A 17,152-nucleotide genomic window follows, 5' to 3' on the forward strand; every position below is an offset into this window, starting at 1 on the left:
ACATTAGGAAAATTTGATTCATTAGAAGTTTATACTTTTGTTTTCTTCCTCTAGAGTTAAAAAAACAATTAACAATTGTTTAAGCACACGATTTAAAAAACAGTGGTTTATGATTGACATGTTTTCAGTCAATTTTCTAAATTGCTTTAACAAAATCAAACACAATTCCTACAGTTACAGCAATTCAACAGTCATATGAAATATTTATAGTGCAATGGTTTATGTTATACTTTCAGCTTCACAAAATGGCCCTCTTTGACCACATAATTGATTTAAGTGTCATTTGTGAACCATGTTGTACTCAGATGCATACTTGTTCTAGGATTCCAGCCACATTCTGCTAAGAGGCTTTACAGGAGTAACTGAGGGGTTTAGATCTATGGCCTCTCCCTAACAGGAATGCAGATAGCAGTTTCTCATTCCAAAGACAGCCCCATTTCCAAATCAGCCCAATCGACAGCAGCCTAATGAGAGACAACAGGATCTATACCGCACAGTTTGTGTCACGTAAATGCTGGTGTGCTGCTAAAACAACAGTGGAAAAAATATGTTTGGCAAGAAGCAAAAAAATCAGCTCTTTCTCCTTCTGCTTCCTTGACTTAATGAAGAGACACACACTTAACTAATTGCTTTGGCAGGCCAGCAGGCTGCCTATGCTTAATAACACCATTAGGAATTCCACAAGCTTTCAGCTTCTAACACTAAGAACCTTCAACATATGCTTTCTAAAAGTGAACCTCAGAATTTTTTTCTTTTCAAAATATGCTTTTTCTCTCACTTCTTCCCACTAGTTGCTGCATCAGGCATAACAATACACAAATATGCAATATGCACTTCAAACTGGGCACTTGTCTCTCCCATGAAAACGTAACACTTACAGAGCATCCTGCTAACAAAATGGTATTCAGAGCAACTCTGAGTTAAAAAAAAATAGAAAACCACGTACATGATTGCTTCAGGCTTGCCACATACATCCACCTGCACTTCCTCAAAGCTCAACAGCTCTTCATTTTACAGGTCTGAGTTGTGAACATGCCTCAAAATTCCACTTTCACACTTACAAGAGAAAATGAACACTCTAAACATCAGACAACCTTATTTGTCCTTCTTCACACCTAATTAGATTCCTCTTTTAAGCTAGGATAACACTCTTTCCAAATTTAGTAATCCATAAAAAAGAAACAAGCAGACAAACATTCGAAAGATGGCTGGCTTTTGTCCTGGAGGCCACTTTTTAGAAAAAAAAAATCATATAACATTTAAAGAAAAGACAATACTACCATTATTCAACTAGTTTTCTCCCTTATTTGTTTCATGCAGTAGAAAATATAATTATCAGCTTCCTACAAATGACTGACATTTTGGTTAGATTGGAGCTGGACTGGGGGACAACCACAGATCTAAATGAAGAACCAGTAAGGATGTTAAAATGCTCAGTCTCAAACTGCAGCTTCCCAAACATCTGCTTAGCAGCCTAACTTTCTATGGAAAGGGATTCACTGAGCCAGAGAGGAGCTGCGTGTGAACACAGAGCCCTACAATGTTGGCTTGGACAGCAGCTTGAACAGGGCAGCTCAGCATCACATCACTCCCTATGGCTTTTCTTACCCTCCAATGTGCATGAAGTCTCTGACACAGTGAACATTCAGTTCTTTCAGTCAAACTGGAAATTCTACTGCTGTGTTAGCAAATGCTTCACTGCTCTACAGCCTCAGTGATATGCTTCACAGGAGAAAAAACTGACAGTTCAAACTGTCAAGCAGAGGTCAAAAACTAAACAAACCCACAGCCTTACCCATCATTACCTGGCATCCCCACCTCTATCATTTAGTCAGCTCACAATCCTCCTTTTGATATTGCTCCAATCTCAAAAGATAGTAGTAATCTTCAGGAAACAACTGCAAGGTAAGAAACACTGCAAAAAACAACCTCCAGACACAGGGCAAGATGGTAAGGACCAAAGGAGGGTGGAATCCAACAAGGATTAGGACCAAAGGAGGGTGGCAGAGCCCTGCCATCTGCACTCCATGATCACTTGTAAAGGCAGCTCTGTGACCAGCATAGCTTGTGCTTGGCATCACTGTTTTTTGTGGCTCTTTATAGGCACTAAAGGTCTCTAATACATGACGCAAACTCTTGTACATAAACCTGGATTCCAATATTGCAGTTGACATGAAATTTTAGGACATGTGATGCTCACAGTAGTGCTGTGAAGTTTGTCTTGGATCAATTTCTGCTACCATAGCCTCCAGAAAAACTGAAGATGTGGTTACTACAGCTATGCCAGTAGATTACATGATCTGAAATGATTGGCACTTCACAGCCTCAAAGAACCTCCTGCACCTTAAAAAGCACAAAAAATATTGCAAGGAAGAAGAAAAAGTTATGCTGGTGACTGTGTACATGGAAAAACAATCTGTATATCAAAGTGAAAAAACATCTTCTGATCAAAGACTCTCTCATTCCCAGACTATCTTGTACACAGGGTCTCCAACTTGAATCGTTCCAGTTTTGTCAACAGCAAAGTATTTCCCAAAGAGAGGGCTGGTTTTGTAGATGTGTTTCTCAGATGGGTCACATAAGCGGTAACTGCAGAGAGAAAGCCCTTCTTTAGAATCAGTGGTAGCAAACCCTAAACATCGAAGTATCAGTGATGAAAAAGATGACATGCAAATAATGGTGCCTAGTTTTGGTCATCATCCTGGGCTAAAACTAAATAAATATTGTAATTAAGAGAACCAAGCAGTTAGATAGAGGGGAAAAAAGCCTGACTGTGTTCACATATTAATGTCTAATATATATACAAAAATCTTTATAAAAACAAAAGTCAAAGGAGCAAAGTTAGACCCTTAGATACCTTAAATACCTGTAACCCCAAGCTCTCACCATAACAGATATGAAAGAGACAGGGAATGTGAAGTTTTCAAGAAAGAAAAGAATTTCCCAAATTTTCTTACCATATAGAATTGCAAGCCAATTGACTGGAAGCCAATATACACAGACCTTGACACTGCACTACTATGACCTGCACATACTTCAAACCACTTTAAAAACACCAGTCTAACATCTGTTGGGGTCTAGCCTAAATCCTCTCCCAAAGTCTAAGAGACAGTGGTATATTTACAACCTTTTCAATGTTTCCAAGGGCTCCTTCCTGTCGATGACTCCAGTGTCTGGATTAACGGTTGTTAAAATACACCTGCAATGGCAGACAGTGCCAAATCAGTCAGGGCTTCTTATCATAAACCTCTTTGTTTCTATACAAAATAAAGGTCTCCAATGTTTACCTGCCACAACACACAGTCCCTTTCAACTCCACGTCACCAATAAGAATATCCTGCCAGGTGTCCTGAGGGAAGTAGACATTAAGCACAGATTAGACACACCCACGTGCGATCACTTTTCCAGGGGCGGCACAGTCATTCATAAAAAACTGCAAATTCCAGATGATCACCTTTACTTGTACCTTGAAAATATGCATAGTTACACTACAGTACTATTTAAATGAAAACCCTACTGTCACTGCATTTATCCAATTCAGGGCACACTAGTAACTAACTCTGAAAAGGAAGATACACAAGTAATGGATCCTGTTCTGCAACATGCACTTGTCTGGAGTGCTGAACCTAAAGCAATTTATTCTTACTGTATGGGTGACAATCTGACCTGTCACGCATATGTCACCATTTTTGTAGAAAGGAAATTTTTAGTAGAAGTAAGTTTTTACTGCTTGTCTACACAAGCTTTCTATTGCAAACTCTCTTGGGAGATAAAAATTCATCCCTGCTTTAAGAACTTCACAGATTTTAGAAATTATCTGATCTATCCAGAGGAAATTCTTTGGAAAAACTGCAATGTGACACAAAATCATGTAAACACTGCTATTACCAATTCACCCCATCACCTAATACCTTACCAGATAGCGTTATTTTAACTACCATGTCAGAGATACAGTAATGGACTGCAAGTATTATAATGGACTTGCAGTATTGCAAGGGACAGTTTTACTCTTTTGCCAAAGGCTATAAAACATAACACTGTCAATTGACAAAAGGGTAATTTGTATCATTAATTACAGCATGCACAGCTTTCCCTGCTTTACACTTAAAGATGCACTTTCAGTTGCAAATCTGTCATTTATACACACTTATTTTATCCTTTGCTAAGCTAAATAATCATTCACAGAGCTACGTCCTCTATCAATGTTTCATGTGCACTGATGGCAGCAGAAGCTGTACCTCTCTGTAATTCAGTACTAAAAATCAAAGAATAAGAGCTTTCCTCACCCTTGTAGGCATCATTCCACAAGAAAACCAAGTTACAAAGAAACATAATCAAGGTCTCAAAAAAGACATTTAAGACAGTTATTTTACCTCCTCAAAAGCATTGCAATCTGCCACATAAATATTTGGCCTGAAGTTCTGTATCTTAGCTTTCTTTTCCAGCTTGGTATTTAAATCATCCATTGAAGCCTCGGAGATGATCAAGACTGGGCTGCAGTCAGGATAGGCAACCTACAGAAACAAACATAAACAAACTAATGTTGCTGTAAGAGCATGGGAGGAAAGTTACTGCAGGTTTTGAAAACAGTGGCTTGTTAGGCTGCACCATTCAGGATTTGATTTTCCTGAAAGTAGGTTAACAAAGAAAACAACACACTCTTTCCTATTTCAGTAACCATGGTCATTTTTATTGCTCAAATTGCCTTATCACAACACCAGAGGGAGTTCCACATCCAGAACAGCCCATACTCAATTACAACTGTCCATTCATCAGTCTGGGATGCCTGGGCAGTGGGAGGACCATATGAGCAAACAAGGCAAATGAATGGTATTTAAAAACTTGTAAACCTCCTGGAAGTGGAATTCCACAGGGGTGGGGGTGGAGGAGGTGGGGGCAGAAAGGAAAAAAAAAAAAAGAAGACATTTCGGCACGAGTTTTATTGTATAGCACTCCTGTCTCTCTTACATTATTCATCCTCCATTCTTCTACATGCTTGTCAACTGCAAGATGATAAGTATTGAAGTAACTATCAAAAAAATTCCCCCTTTCTTTTTTGCTAGGATTCCTGAATGTTACCCCTCCTATTCTGACATCCCTTTTGCTGAAACACTGTCTCTGTATTGGTCTCAGTGCCCTTACATGACAAATGCATATCTATAAAAGTCTATAATTGAATTTACCGTCTCCTCTTTGTGCAACAATAAGCGAGACACAGATGCCTTATGGATAATAACATCACTAAGGCGAAGTACTCACAATTTTAATTTGTTTCAAAACCTTACATTTGGTACAATTCAATCTATCTTCACTTGAGTTATTCAGAAAAAAAGAAGGGCATCAGTTGCTCAAATTACACAAGGATGTCTGAGCACTGCATCTGCTTTCCATACCTTTCCATGATATTTCTCTAATATCATACCTTCCAACCTCTTCCACAGAAAGAGGGGAATAAAACCTCTGTAACTTCCTTTGATTTTCAATTCCTAGGCCCGCAACTATAAGGTGCCAGGGTTAAACATCATCCCTTCAATAAAATACAAAGTAACACAACTTGTATCAGTACACTCCCGGACCTAACAAGGGATAGGGAGTGGAGTCTTTCTATGCAACACAGATTATACCATCAGAATTTATTTTAAAATGTAACTTTTTTCTATTCACTGATACACAAAAGGAATTGCATTCTGCAATGTAATAGCTCCTCTTCAAGTATCTGCTTCGGAGCCTTTAGCTGTGAATGGTCAATCGCTTAAAACAGATTTAAAGTAAAAATTAAGCAAGCCACCTTATCACAGAAAAGGAGAATACTCACATGGTTTTAGTACACGACTACACACCTTGCCAAAGTGTGCTCAATCACCAGTGATGGAAGGGGCAGGCTCTGGTGGGTGGGTGCAAATGTTCTGAGAAAAAGAACATTCATTTACCTCATCTGTGTTTCGGAAAAGAGCTATTACATCCTTTGACTTTCTTGGCACCATGGAGTGCTCAAAGTGCACCAGTCGACAGGGCTCTGACTTCAGGAAGGTGGTGATCCACTGAGCCACTTCATCACCACAGTCCCTGCCTTGGATATCCTGACTAAACACCCTGGAGAGACACAGCACACCACCAAGTTAGCTGGAAAGATGAAGGTTCAATGAAGCTTACTTGAAGGCAAACAACATGTTTTAATAGTAGCAGCAAAATACAGAAAACAAATCATTGCCAGTGGGCAATCTCCTTGTGGCCACTGTGTTTTGAAAGCTAAGTAACATGGACATGACCAGACAATACCAGCTGGTGAAAGAATGAGCTCTGAAATAGCGTTAAGGTGTCCAGAGCTAACTGTCACATCAGTGACAGTAACAGACCTACCTGTTTGCCCTGCTTTGAGGAAAAATAGGGTCTGCTCTTGCATTTGCACGGGACTGCTACACCAAAAAATTTCTACCAAGAAATCAACTGAAAGGTAATTCATTTCAGAAAACAAATGGTATTTTGAAAGGATGTGATTAGTTACCACAACTGATATTTACAAATGCTATTAATTAAAAGTGTCCCTAACTGTTAAGGAAACTTTCCTTCAGACTTTTGTGCTGTAAAAACTTAGCCAGACATGAGTGAGACTCTTAAGCTCAGACTTCACATACAGAATAGTTCAGTAGCTTAAGAGAGGTTAAAGATTTGTAATGGAAACAAAGTCCATGGGGCACAAAAAGCCACTGCCAGTAGAATGCAAACAGGTTTACTCAAGGAACACTTTCCTGGCAAGAAAAGCTAAACCTTGACTCAATCTTCAATAAACTTCAACACCAGTCATGAGTAGTTTTGTTACACTCTTCATGGTAGCCATTTTGACCCAAATGCACTGCAGTTTCCTACACCTCTGCAATCAAATCCTGGGTTGCTTCAAGCAAAGAAATGTCCATGCAGTTGATCTAGAGTCAGCTCAGCTCCTAGGAGCTCTTCTTTACTCATTTGGGGGAGTGATCATTACAGTGCTAGCATCAACATCCCTGCTCCATTTCCTGGGATTCCTGTGCTTACCCTGTGACACAGGCTGAGATCAAACACTACTGCTCCAGACAGCATTCAACTGCCTTTCTCTTTTCTCCATTCCACCATCCCTGCATGCCTTCAGACTAGCAGGGCAACCGAGGTAAGGCTCTTATAGCTTCCAACACTACTGCTTTCCACTCAGGAAGCAGATCCATCCTAAGCACTTGGTGGTGATGGAATCCGTGGGAACAGATCACGCAATTTAAATGTTACAGCACATGCTGACACAGGGCACAAATGAATAGCACAAGGTTTCTTAGCCAGAGGGCTCTAGAAACACTCTAGCATTTGCACAAGCAGAAAACATACATATACAATGGCTTTGGTACTTTATTTGACGCTCCCAAACACAGGATTTTTAAATATCCACATAAAATTTGCAACTGGACTTAGCAGTTTTCAAGATCAGCATAGGCACTATGGCACTGCTTTAGCTCCAACCACGGGATAAGAGCTCCCACGTGCACCCACCTGAAGGCAACTTTATTAAGGCAAAGTAAAAAAAAAGAACAAACCAGAAGAACAAATCACTGAGATCTAAAACTGGAAAATCCAAGAAATCAAAGCTCACTTTTCATTACTGAAATGTATTAGGCTATTTAAACATTTTTCTAGTGGCACAACAAATTTTAGAAAAATGATATCCTGCAATCCTGCAAACTGCATGGTTTTGCAGTGCATGTGTCACTGGCTAACATAGAGGCATTTATGCACAGGTTTTTAAAAGCCTGTTCCATTTCTCCATGAGAAATGCTACCATTTGGAACTTGCACCTACTTTGTATAAACAGAGATACTCACCTATGTTGATCAAGAGTTTCCACAGCAACAGATTAATGCTAAAGCAAGCAAATGCAGGTCCTTGACAGCAGTCTTTTAGTTACAATTACCACAGCTGGTGCATTAACCACCTCTGCTATCCAAAGAACAAACACAGTATCTTTGTAGGGCCTTACACCACTTACAGTCACTAAACACTCTTACGTATTAATTGACATTTTAGCAGAGAAAGGTTTTTTCCGCTTCCTGCTGGCAGTTTTCCAGCATGGATTTCAACACATGGATAAAATAACTAGGCCTGCACTCTTACAACAAGACTCTAAGCACACAGCTAAATCACTGTTTGTAAACAGTGAAACTCCTCTGGGGTAGCATCTACAGAGAATGCCTAAGTCCCTGGGATGCCCACCTTTCCCTTGTGACCACAGGGTGAGCCAAGTTTTTAATTGAGGCACCTCAGTTAAATGCCTAAGGGCAGGGGTCAAGGAATCTAAACTTCAACATCTCACTAGCTCTGAATGGCCAGTGTGCATGCAAAAATGCTGATGCAAATAGTAGCTGGGATCAAGAAGTCCAAAGCACATGAATAAGGCTCTGAGATGGAGCTGCTCACCCAAGCAAAAGAAAAAACACTAGAAGTAAAAACAAATAAGCAAACATGACATTCTATGAAGACAGAAGATCACAGTTCATCTGGCAGATATGCAATGCATGGTCTTTGATACTGTGTCATCTTTTCCTGAGATTTGTTTTCACCAATGTTTAGCAGATTAAAAGCAGAGCTTTTGTTATGACAACCATTCCTGGCCTCCTGTGTAACACATGGCAGAGGATTTCACAATATTACAAAACAGTCTGGATTAGAAGCAACCTTATAGACCACCTAGGACATCTCCCCTAACACAGACTGGGGCATCTTCCACTACACCAAGGTGTCCAAAGGCCCATGCAACCTGACCTTGAACACTTCCAGGGATGGGGTATCCATATCTCCTCTGGGCAACCTGTGCCAGTGCCTCACCCTCACAGTGAAGAATCTCTTCCTAATACCTAATCTAAACCTACTAGCACCACTACTCGTTGTCTTGTCAGTACAGGCTCTGGTTTGAAGTCTATCTCCATTAAGCAGATGGTGAGAAACACCCGCACAGAAACATGGAGGTACTGAACTTTTACGCTCCAATTTCTGCATAAGAAAATGCAAAGCCTCACAATCTTGAGAAGCAAAGCACATGAGAAAGTATTGAGAGAGAGGAGAGGGGAGAAAGAAAAAGCCTTCTTCAGTACCTGCAGTTGAGGACGGGGTTTTTCTTGGGGAGCTTTATAGGCACGCACACCTTGTCCATGTCCGGGGCCTCCAAGACCAAGTGCCCATTCTCACCGGTGACAGAAACGAGGACCAGCCGCGGCTCCTGGCGAGCTGTCACCATGTGCCCGTCCTCCCTGACCACGAGCCAGAACCTGCGGCGGGACAGGGCACAAGGGCGCCCAACAGCGTTAGTGCGTGCCGGGCTCGGCGGGACCCGCGCTGCCGTGCTCCTTCCCAGGCCCTCAGGAGAGGCCCCACGACCCGGCCCGAGCTCCGCGCCCCGGCCAGCCTACCTGTCCCGCAGCTCCCCGCTGCGCAGCCCCATCGGCGTCACCTGCGCCCGCCGCACCGACACCCCCCGGCACGACTTCACGGGGTACACGAAGAGCCGGAGCACCGTCCCAACCCGCTGCAGGCGGCGGCGGCGGCGGCCGGCCCAGCGCCAGGCCCCGAGCAGGACGCCCACCGCCAGCAGCGCCGCGGCGCCCCACAGCCATCCCTGCCGCGCCAGGACAGCAGCGCCCCGCGGCCCGCTCATGGCGACTGGGCCCGCTGCTCGCCCGGAGCCGCCGTGGGCGGAGGCTGCCCGGCCACCTCCCCTCACACCGCCCCGGCCACCGCCGCTGTCCCCTCACACCGCCCCGGTCACCGCCGCTGTCCCCTCACAGCGCCCCGCCCCGCACTCCGGCCCGCCACCTGCCCGGGCGGGCAGCAGCGCGGAGCCGCGGCCGTCGCTGCCAGAAAGGGGCGGCGCGGCGGGAACAGTGCACTGCTGAGCGTCCGGCTCGGCAAAGCAGCGGCAGAGGATGTGTTCCTTCTGAGATCCGGGCTTCTGTTGAAAGCAGCGCTACGAGAAGAGTGCGGAGTGTGTGGGAATACGCGAGTGCGTCAAGTCCGTGGGTTTGGTTTGGCTCGGAGGAGAGGGGAATAGGTGGGTGGAGGCGTGGAGGGCAGCGAATGGGGTGCCCAGTGCTGTTCGGCCGCCTTAGGACATCTGCACACCTCAGCTGCCTGGTGCCGAATTCCTGAGACCCCTTCCGAGAGCTTCCCTTCTGTCGGCAGGGTTGCAGGGAAGACACTTTGTCAGATGCCCAGTACAAAGCAAATATGACATCTAATGCAGGCTGGAGTGGCAAATGCCACCATCTCCACAGGTCTCTCATCACAGGCAAAGCAAGAGCTTTGGGATCTGACGGCCAAATTCACAAATTGAAATTTTTAGAATCAGATGCTGAGACTAAAGCCCCAGATGATGGAAGATGGGGGAGCTCAGTGTTGGGCATTTCTGGGAGGTTCAGACAACCCAGCCATAATGGATTACTGGAAGTACTCCATCACCAGCATCCTGCTGGACAGGGACATGGATGATGTGGCTGTTGTGGGCTTCTTTGCTGGCAGGTGTGTGTGGGCAATCAAGCCAGGAGAGCTCCTCACAGCCACTTTGAGAATCACTTGATCACGGGCCAGGATCAGAAAATGTTCCTGCTAGTGGGAATCGTCATAGATTGTAAAAAGTCCAGTGGGATTTGTGACAACCTGCTAATGGATGAAGACAACTTGATGGATGTCAGAAACAAAGGCAGTGACAGCAGATCCATCCAGAATTTGGCATGACCCCCAAAACTCTGATCTTCCTCATGGGCAAGCAGGGAGTCCATAGAGCAGTCCTCAATTAAAAGGACCAGGATATGACTGTGAGCATGAAAGCATGACACAAATAGTACCAAAGAGACAGACATCTGCCTGAGCACAGACATGGGAATTAAACCTGGTTTTGTTGCAGATGTCTTTGTGTGCTTTTTTCAGATCAGGGATGCTGGACAGGCAGCAATGCTGGGACACCAACAGTCCATCTCACTAGGTGTGGTACAGAAAGGAGTAATGTGTACATTTCTCATCAGGATGCTCAGTATTACTTGTGTGGCCTCCCAGCCATTTGGGGTAGTTGCTCCTTGTTAGTCACATTTTACTAACTGATTTTGAGGTGAAGGTCTCTGATAAAATTTGCTTTGGGAAAAGGCAAGAGGGAGGGCAATCCCTTTGCCCTTGTTCACCACTTTGCTGTTTAAACCATGCCCTGCTCCCAGTCATGGGTTTTGAGACCTTTCTCCTTCTACAAGTACACCACAACATGAAAGATAAACAGAACTTGTGTTTATCTTGAATTTGCCCCCTGAACGAGCCCAGAACAGTTCTAGAGATTAGCTATTGATCAGCAGAACCTTGTGCTGCTGTTGTACTGTGTGGGGGTCATGTGCAGGGACAGTCTGCTGCCTGCTCACCTTCCACATCGCTTGAAACCCTTTCTTACACAACTTTACTGAGAGAATTTTTTTTTTTTTTGAGATAAGTTACCTCTTCATGTCTGTGGCATGGGGAGCTCCTGCAGGTTGCTTCTTTTCCATCCTGTTCAGTCACACTGTCTGGCCTCCAGATTATGGGTCCCCATAAGCTCTCCAGGACCCTCAGGAGGATGTGGAGTTCTGTCAAACATGCAGAATTTCTGCTCCATTCACCAGAACAGTCCTCCCTCCTGCTCCTGCTTGTATCCCCAAATGGCCAGTGTGAAATGAAGCAGATTTGGTGCACTTGAGATGGGTCTGTTGCAGGGAAGACTCGAGGAGTATCTTCAGCAGGGCTGATATCCTCTCTCATGGGCTTTCCTTGCTCCATTGCTCCTGGCAGCCATGGCAGTGCCCATCAGCAAGCCTGAATCCTGTGACCACTCCCCCTGTCCTCCATACCCCACATTGCTCCAGGTAAATCATAGGTGTCATAGGTGCTAAACTGCTTGATCTGGTTTAACCAGACCTGCCCCACCACCTTCAAATCACTGACCCACTGAGTCAAAAATAATTGCTTGTGATTGCTTTTATGACTCCACCACAGACACAAGAGGGGAGCCAACCCTGCTGAGAGACTGAGCCCTTGCACACCCTTTGGTAACTATTAATCTTTTCATTTAACATGGAGTCTGTATTTTGTTGAATTCAATTGAATTCACACAGAGGTCTTTAATCTGCACCTGCACCCACAGGAGCAGCAAAATGAAATAAGCGGAACCAGGCATCTCATGTATTAGCAAATGTTCAGCAAAACTGCAGGAACTGTCTCACGTCTGATAAGCAGTGCTTCCAAGCATGAATCAAAACATATTAACAAAAGTCCTAAAGAGATAAAAACAAAAACACAAACTGGTTTTAGAATCTAACAAAAAAAGAGATACATAAAATTAAATAAATGAAAAAAAAACCCCAACAAACTACTATTTATGCTGGCCACTCCTGACAAACATTAATGCTTATTTTCACAAGCTTAAGGCAAAAATAAGTAACTAACTCCAGTGGTTTCTTGAGCACTGGCAGTATTCTCCACTGTGCAAGATGCAAAGTGTAGAAAGATTTTGCTCTCTGAACTTCTGTCTATGAGGCATCAAAATAACAGGATTTAAGATAAGACAAAAAAAAAATTGGGTGATTTACTACTTGTTTGCTTCTTCTGGGTGCCAGAGAAAACAGGTCTGGAGTGTATACATACTTTACCAGCAAGAAAATTTGGGGAAGCAGAGACCTATATTGTTGTGAGAAGCTACAATTCCTCCCTAGCTACACATTATGGGCAGCACAGTAATGTACAAGGACTTGTTAACTGAATTCAGAAATAACTCACCTTTGCTAACAATTGGATATTAATTTAGAGAAAAAAAATTTCTAAATCCAAGAAGGACTTAAAATTTTCATTCCCTAGATCTACTGACCTAAGGAGCCTAAGGACATTTTGTTCAGACCAGCCCTGCTGTTACATTCAGCCCTGACTCTTCTTGGAGAGTATGGTGAGAAGGAGCTTAAAGAAATAACAGGAGGCAGCAGCATCTGTATAGTCTCTCCTCTCCTGCTGTGAAACAAGGAACATAAAATCAGAAATAGCTGCAGAGAGCATGGTTGTGGCTAAATGTTTTGGCTCTCAGCCTGCAGGCTTTGAGGAAAACTCTCTTCACCCATGCAACAGGCACCCCTCAAACAGCCTCCAGTAAACAGCTTGACCAGCAAGTTTGTTTAATCCTCCATCCCAAGCACTCTGGTGCTTACCTAGGAGTCACCAGCTCCTGCTGCTGCTGAGCAATGTGAATAGAGCCACTCAGACAACATGTAGGTGCTGGTTTTGTTACAGCCAAACACAGGCTCTTGTGTGACAGGACTGTTTGTCAGAGCCAGAGCAGGCGCAGTATTCCTGCACTTAAAAGCAAGTGACTATGCTTTCAATTGCTTAGAACTTCGTCAAACTTCAGGAGAGTTGAGCTGAAATTCTCTGCACCAGGCTCTTGCCTCAGGCTCCCTTTAAAACATTTCTGATCACATGAAGAATTTACATTGTCACTCTTGCAGCAAACTGGAGCCAGGCTCCCTCAGTCATGAAAGTGGATGATGCTGAGACATCTTTAAAAAGCATGGTGGTAACTCACAAGCACGGGATAAATTTTCAGGTGGAATAAATTTTATGGAAAAAGTAAAGGCATATCTGCCTTCTGATATCGTGGGCAATTTGAGATAATTCTAGAGGCAAACCTAGACTGTTGCAGCAGCAGCTCAATCACAGGTCTAAGATGAATGACAAAGAAAGAGTTGAAGAATTTTACTTGTTTCAACTAAAAAAGACAAGCAGCTGAGGATCTTGTAGGTCTTCAATATGTACACAGAGCTGTACTTTGGAAAGGCATAAATTACCACACTGAGGCAGGAGGTTTGAATGGACATAATGAAAAAAAACAGTGACAAAGACAACAAAATGCTGGCCTCAGGTGACAGTGTGTTAGGATGAAGCTAAATGTGGCCTGGGCTTGTCTCGGAGAAGGAATTAAATGCACACCTCAGGGATATGGCAATTATTTTTGCAGTGACTCTCTGATAATTCAGCAAAAGGCAAGGATGAGGGGATAACATGGCCAAGTATGCTGATTTCAGCAAGATGTGATAAAAAATCGTATTATATTCACACACACAGAAATTATATCCTTTTTCCAAAGTTAGAACAAACAATAAATTCAAAAAATTCCTTCACAGAGAGGAGGGGAGGATAAAAGCATTGCTGTTTCCTCTTAAGATTTAGAAGGAAATCAGAGTTCAGTGAGTCATGCACTAGAAATGAGCTCAGTGAAATTCATGTATGGAAAAATCTCAGACAAGTAATTGGTGATGATAGACTTATAAATAGAATCATAAATGATAGATGCCTTTAATGTAGCCAGAGCAAAGAAATAAAAGGTCGGGGTTTTGGGTTTTGGTTGGTTTTTTTTGTTGTTTGTTTGTTTGTTTGGCTGGTTGATTTGGTTTGGGTTTTTTTTTTTTGGGGGGGGTTTTTTTGGTGAGGTTTTTCCTATACAGAGAATTGTATTAACCTAAAACCCAGGTGGGTTGATAGGCTACTTTGGTCTCTGTCCAGACATATAGGAAGAGGAATTGAAAATTATCTTTTTCCTGCAGTCAAAAACTAAACTTCAGTCTTTCTAAATGTACCAGGACAATACAGAAATGGTTGTTCCAGGCAAATGTTTGACCCAATATTAACTAACACAGGCTGTTGACATTATGAGCTCTCCCAAGGTTCTGTAAATGCTATTCTCCATGTGAATATAATATCCTTTGGCGGCTTTAGGAAGAGTCAGGGTAGAGCTGTGCGTCACCTGGGAGAGCAGGTAAGGACCAAAGGAGAGGCTTTGCAGGGGAGCAGGGCATTTGTTCTGCAGCACAAGGACTAAGACTTCTGCAGCTCTGGTTTATTGGCCATCACAGGGCAGGATGGGAATCACCAAGGACAGGAAAGTCCCCACCCTAATTGAGACACAGCTGAAAAAACAATCTGATGTTAGTTCAGTGTCCCAGGAAAGGAAAGAGCAAGGATTCCTTTATGGACAGCAGAAACTGGGGAATACAAAAAGCATGAGGGAGCAAGTAAGTATATGCAGTGTGCTGGAGCTGGGGTGCAAGGCACTCCTAGGGGGTTGTAATTCCAGTCTGCCAACCTCCAGTTGGGAATGACACACCCTGTCATAGGCAGCTGCCATCTCTCCTGCAAAAGGTGAGATTCAGAAACAAGAAGTGGCCATGGCTCATCCTCTCACCTCTACTGAAGCATCCTTAAGGAATGTTTTTGAGGCACAGCAAGAACTTCAGGGCAAAGTGCAATGCATTTTTAGGTGTTGGAGGACAAAAACCCCAACACAAGAACAATTTTCCTATGGCTTTACATTTGAAACACTTGCACACAGGAGGCTCAGGATTCCACTGGGTAGGAAACACTGGAACACCGAGATGCACATTACACTGCTGAGACCCCACATCCTGAGGATGAATCTGGACAAACCGGGAGGCCAGCCTAGGGAAAGGCAGGAAATCCCTGCAGGAGATAAGGCAGAACAACGGGGCAGGCTGACGAGGCTGGAAATCTGTGGGTTTTTTCCCCAGGAGATGGCAGTAAAGGACAATTGCCTTTAAGCCAGCGGCGCGCAGGGAAGTGGAAGCTGTGGTGGGAGCCGAGCTGCTCCTCACGCAGCGCTGTCACCCTCGCCAGTCGCTCCTTGCCACCAGGAGCAAAGCTTTATTCTTAGCGTCAGTGCTTCTAGCAAGGGTGAGGAGCTCAGTCTTTTGTATTTCCATGCAGTAGGTAGATTATAAGCTTTCTGCTTACCATTGCAGCCTCATCCAGACTGGAAGAAGCCCAGGAGGTCTCTCCTCCAGCCTCCAGCTCACGGCAGGGTCAACCCTGCATTCACACTGGGTTGCTTTCCATTTTGTGCAATCGTGCCTTGAGACATTCCACGTACAGACTTCAGCCTCCTGAAGTAACCTCTTCTCATTCTTAATGATCATATTACTGCTTTCCCTGCCTTATATCTGGCTGGAAACTCCCCAGTTTTGATTTATGACCATGACCTCATGCTTTCTGGTTCCAGACATCATAAAGAGTCTGGCTCCATCTTGTTGGAATACCCTGCTTAGGTATTGAAAAGCTGCAGCCAAATCTCTCCTAAGTCTTCCCTCCTCCAGCTGGACAAGTCCAAGCCCTGCATCTCTCCTCATACAGGACGCAGGATTCAGGATTCAGTGCACCACCCTCCCTGAGCCCAGTCTAGACTTCACCCCAAAACAGGCCTGGCAGCCTAATACTACTTCCAGCAAGGAGAAGGAAGGGGAGGATTTTATTCCTTTACTTTCTCTTAATTTAATTATCTCCATTAATCTTCAAGTTCTTCAGGTTCTCAGCAGTTCTGAAGAAAAAAGGATTTCCAAAGCACACTTTGTACAGGTAACTGCAGCAATTTTGTGCATATTTTAGCATCAGGTTTGTCTCAGAAGAGGCCAGTATCCCAGCTAACAAGGGACTCAGGATACAGAAAAAGAGACAACTGGTTTTACTACACCCCAGAACAAAACCTGCCCCTCTCCCAGGGTTACAGACAGGCAGAGGTCAGAAAAGACATTCATCCCTGAAGTGATCCATGGCCAGGGAGTGGCAAAGACCTGGAGGTGCCAAAGTGCTGTGGCATGGTACAGCTCTACTCAGTCACTGCAATTCCAAAGCACGCTGTGCAAGAGTGCTTCCTTGCTGCTAATGTTGCAGGACAAAGGACAATAGCTATGAGTCCTCTGCCATTTCCTCAGAGCCTACGGTAAGAGGAGTAATTAAATACTCTGGCAAAAACATCAGAAATATGCTTTATTCTGCTCTGTGATTCATTGAGCAGTCACTGGGAATAGCTAGGAATTTAAGGTAAAAGTGACTTGCCAGGCTGTCTGGTTAGTGTAGTTCATTCCTGAAAGAAGCATGGACAAGCTGATAACCTACTTCTTGCCACTCTTGCATGTATTCACCTTCCTGAACCTATTTATCCTGCCATTTGTTATAAAGGGTAATGAAAGGTGCATGGAAATCTGAAGGGAACCAGGTAGCACAGTAGCACAACACTGAAGACAAAAACCTGGCAAGTGAAGCAATGAGTAGGGGTTCCATGTAAGGGGCTGAA

At 43.8% G+C, this 17,152-nt stretch overlaps 1 protein-coding gene and 1 pseudogene across 1 annotated transcript; one reads left to right on the plus strand and one right to left on the minus strand.

The window, feature by feature from the left end:
• Nucleotides 1-12: 12 nt before the first annotated feature.
• MTARC2 (mitochondrial amidoxime reducing component 2) lies at nt 13-9,745 on the minus strand. Its single transcript, XM_085054747.1, has 7 exons — nt 9,426-9,745; nt 9,111-9,284; nt 5,931-6,093; nt 4,374-4,514; nt 3,288-3,349; nt 3,128-3,199; nt 13-2,589 (listed from the first exon to the last, which is right to left on the minus strand). Exons 1-7 carry the CDS (start codon nt 9,668-9,670, stop codon nt 2,460-2,462), a joined length of 987 nt encoding a protein of 328 aa, XP_084910873.1. The 5' UTR covers nt 9,671-9,745; the 3' UTR covers nt 13-2,459.
• Nucleotides 9,746-9,796: 51 nt separating this feature from the next.
• LOC146439198 (profilin-3-like) lies at nt 9,797-11,347 on the plus strand (annotated as a pseudogene).
• Nucleotides 11,348-17,152: the final 5,805 nt, after the last annotated feature.

Source organism: Lichenostomus cassidix, chromosome 3 (assembly GCF_008360975.1).
Source record: "Lichenostomus cassidix isolate B80296 chromosome 3, HeHo_3.0, whole genome shotgun sequence".
Classification (NCBI taxonomy): domain Eukaryota; kingdom Metazoa; phylum Chordata; class Aves; order Passeriformes; family Meliphagidae; genus Lichenostomus; species Lichenostomus cassidix.

Bases quoted from the DNA above. Each gene is read 5' to 3' on its own strand.
- MTARC2 (XM_085054747.1), bottom strand. From the start codon at position 9,670: ATGAGCGGGCCGCGGGGCGCTGCTGTCCTGGCGCGGCAGGGATGGCTG. The intron at 9,285-9,425 runs GTAGGCTGGCCG...GTCCCGCCGCAG, and splicing joins AGCGGGGAGCTGCGGGACAG to GTTCTGGCTCGTGGTCAGGG. The intron at 4,515-5,930 runs GTAAATGAATGT...TTGTTTCTGTAG, and splicing joins TTTTCCGAAACACAGATGAG to GTTGCCTATCCTGACTGCAG.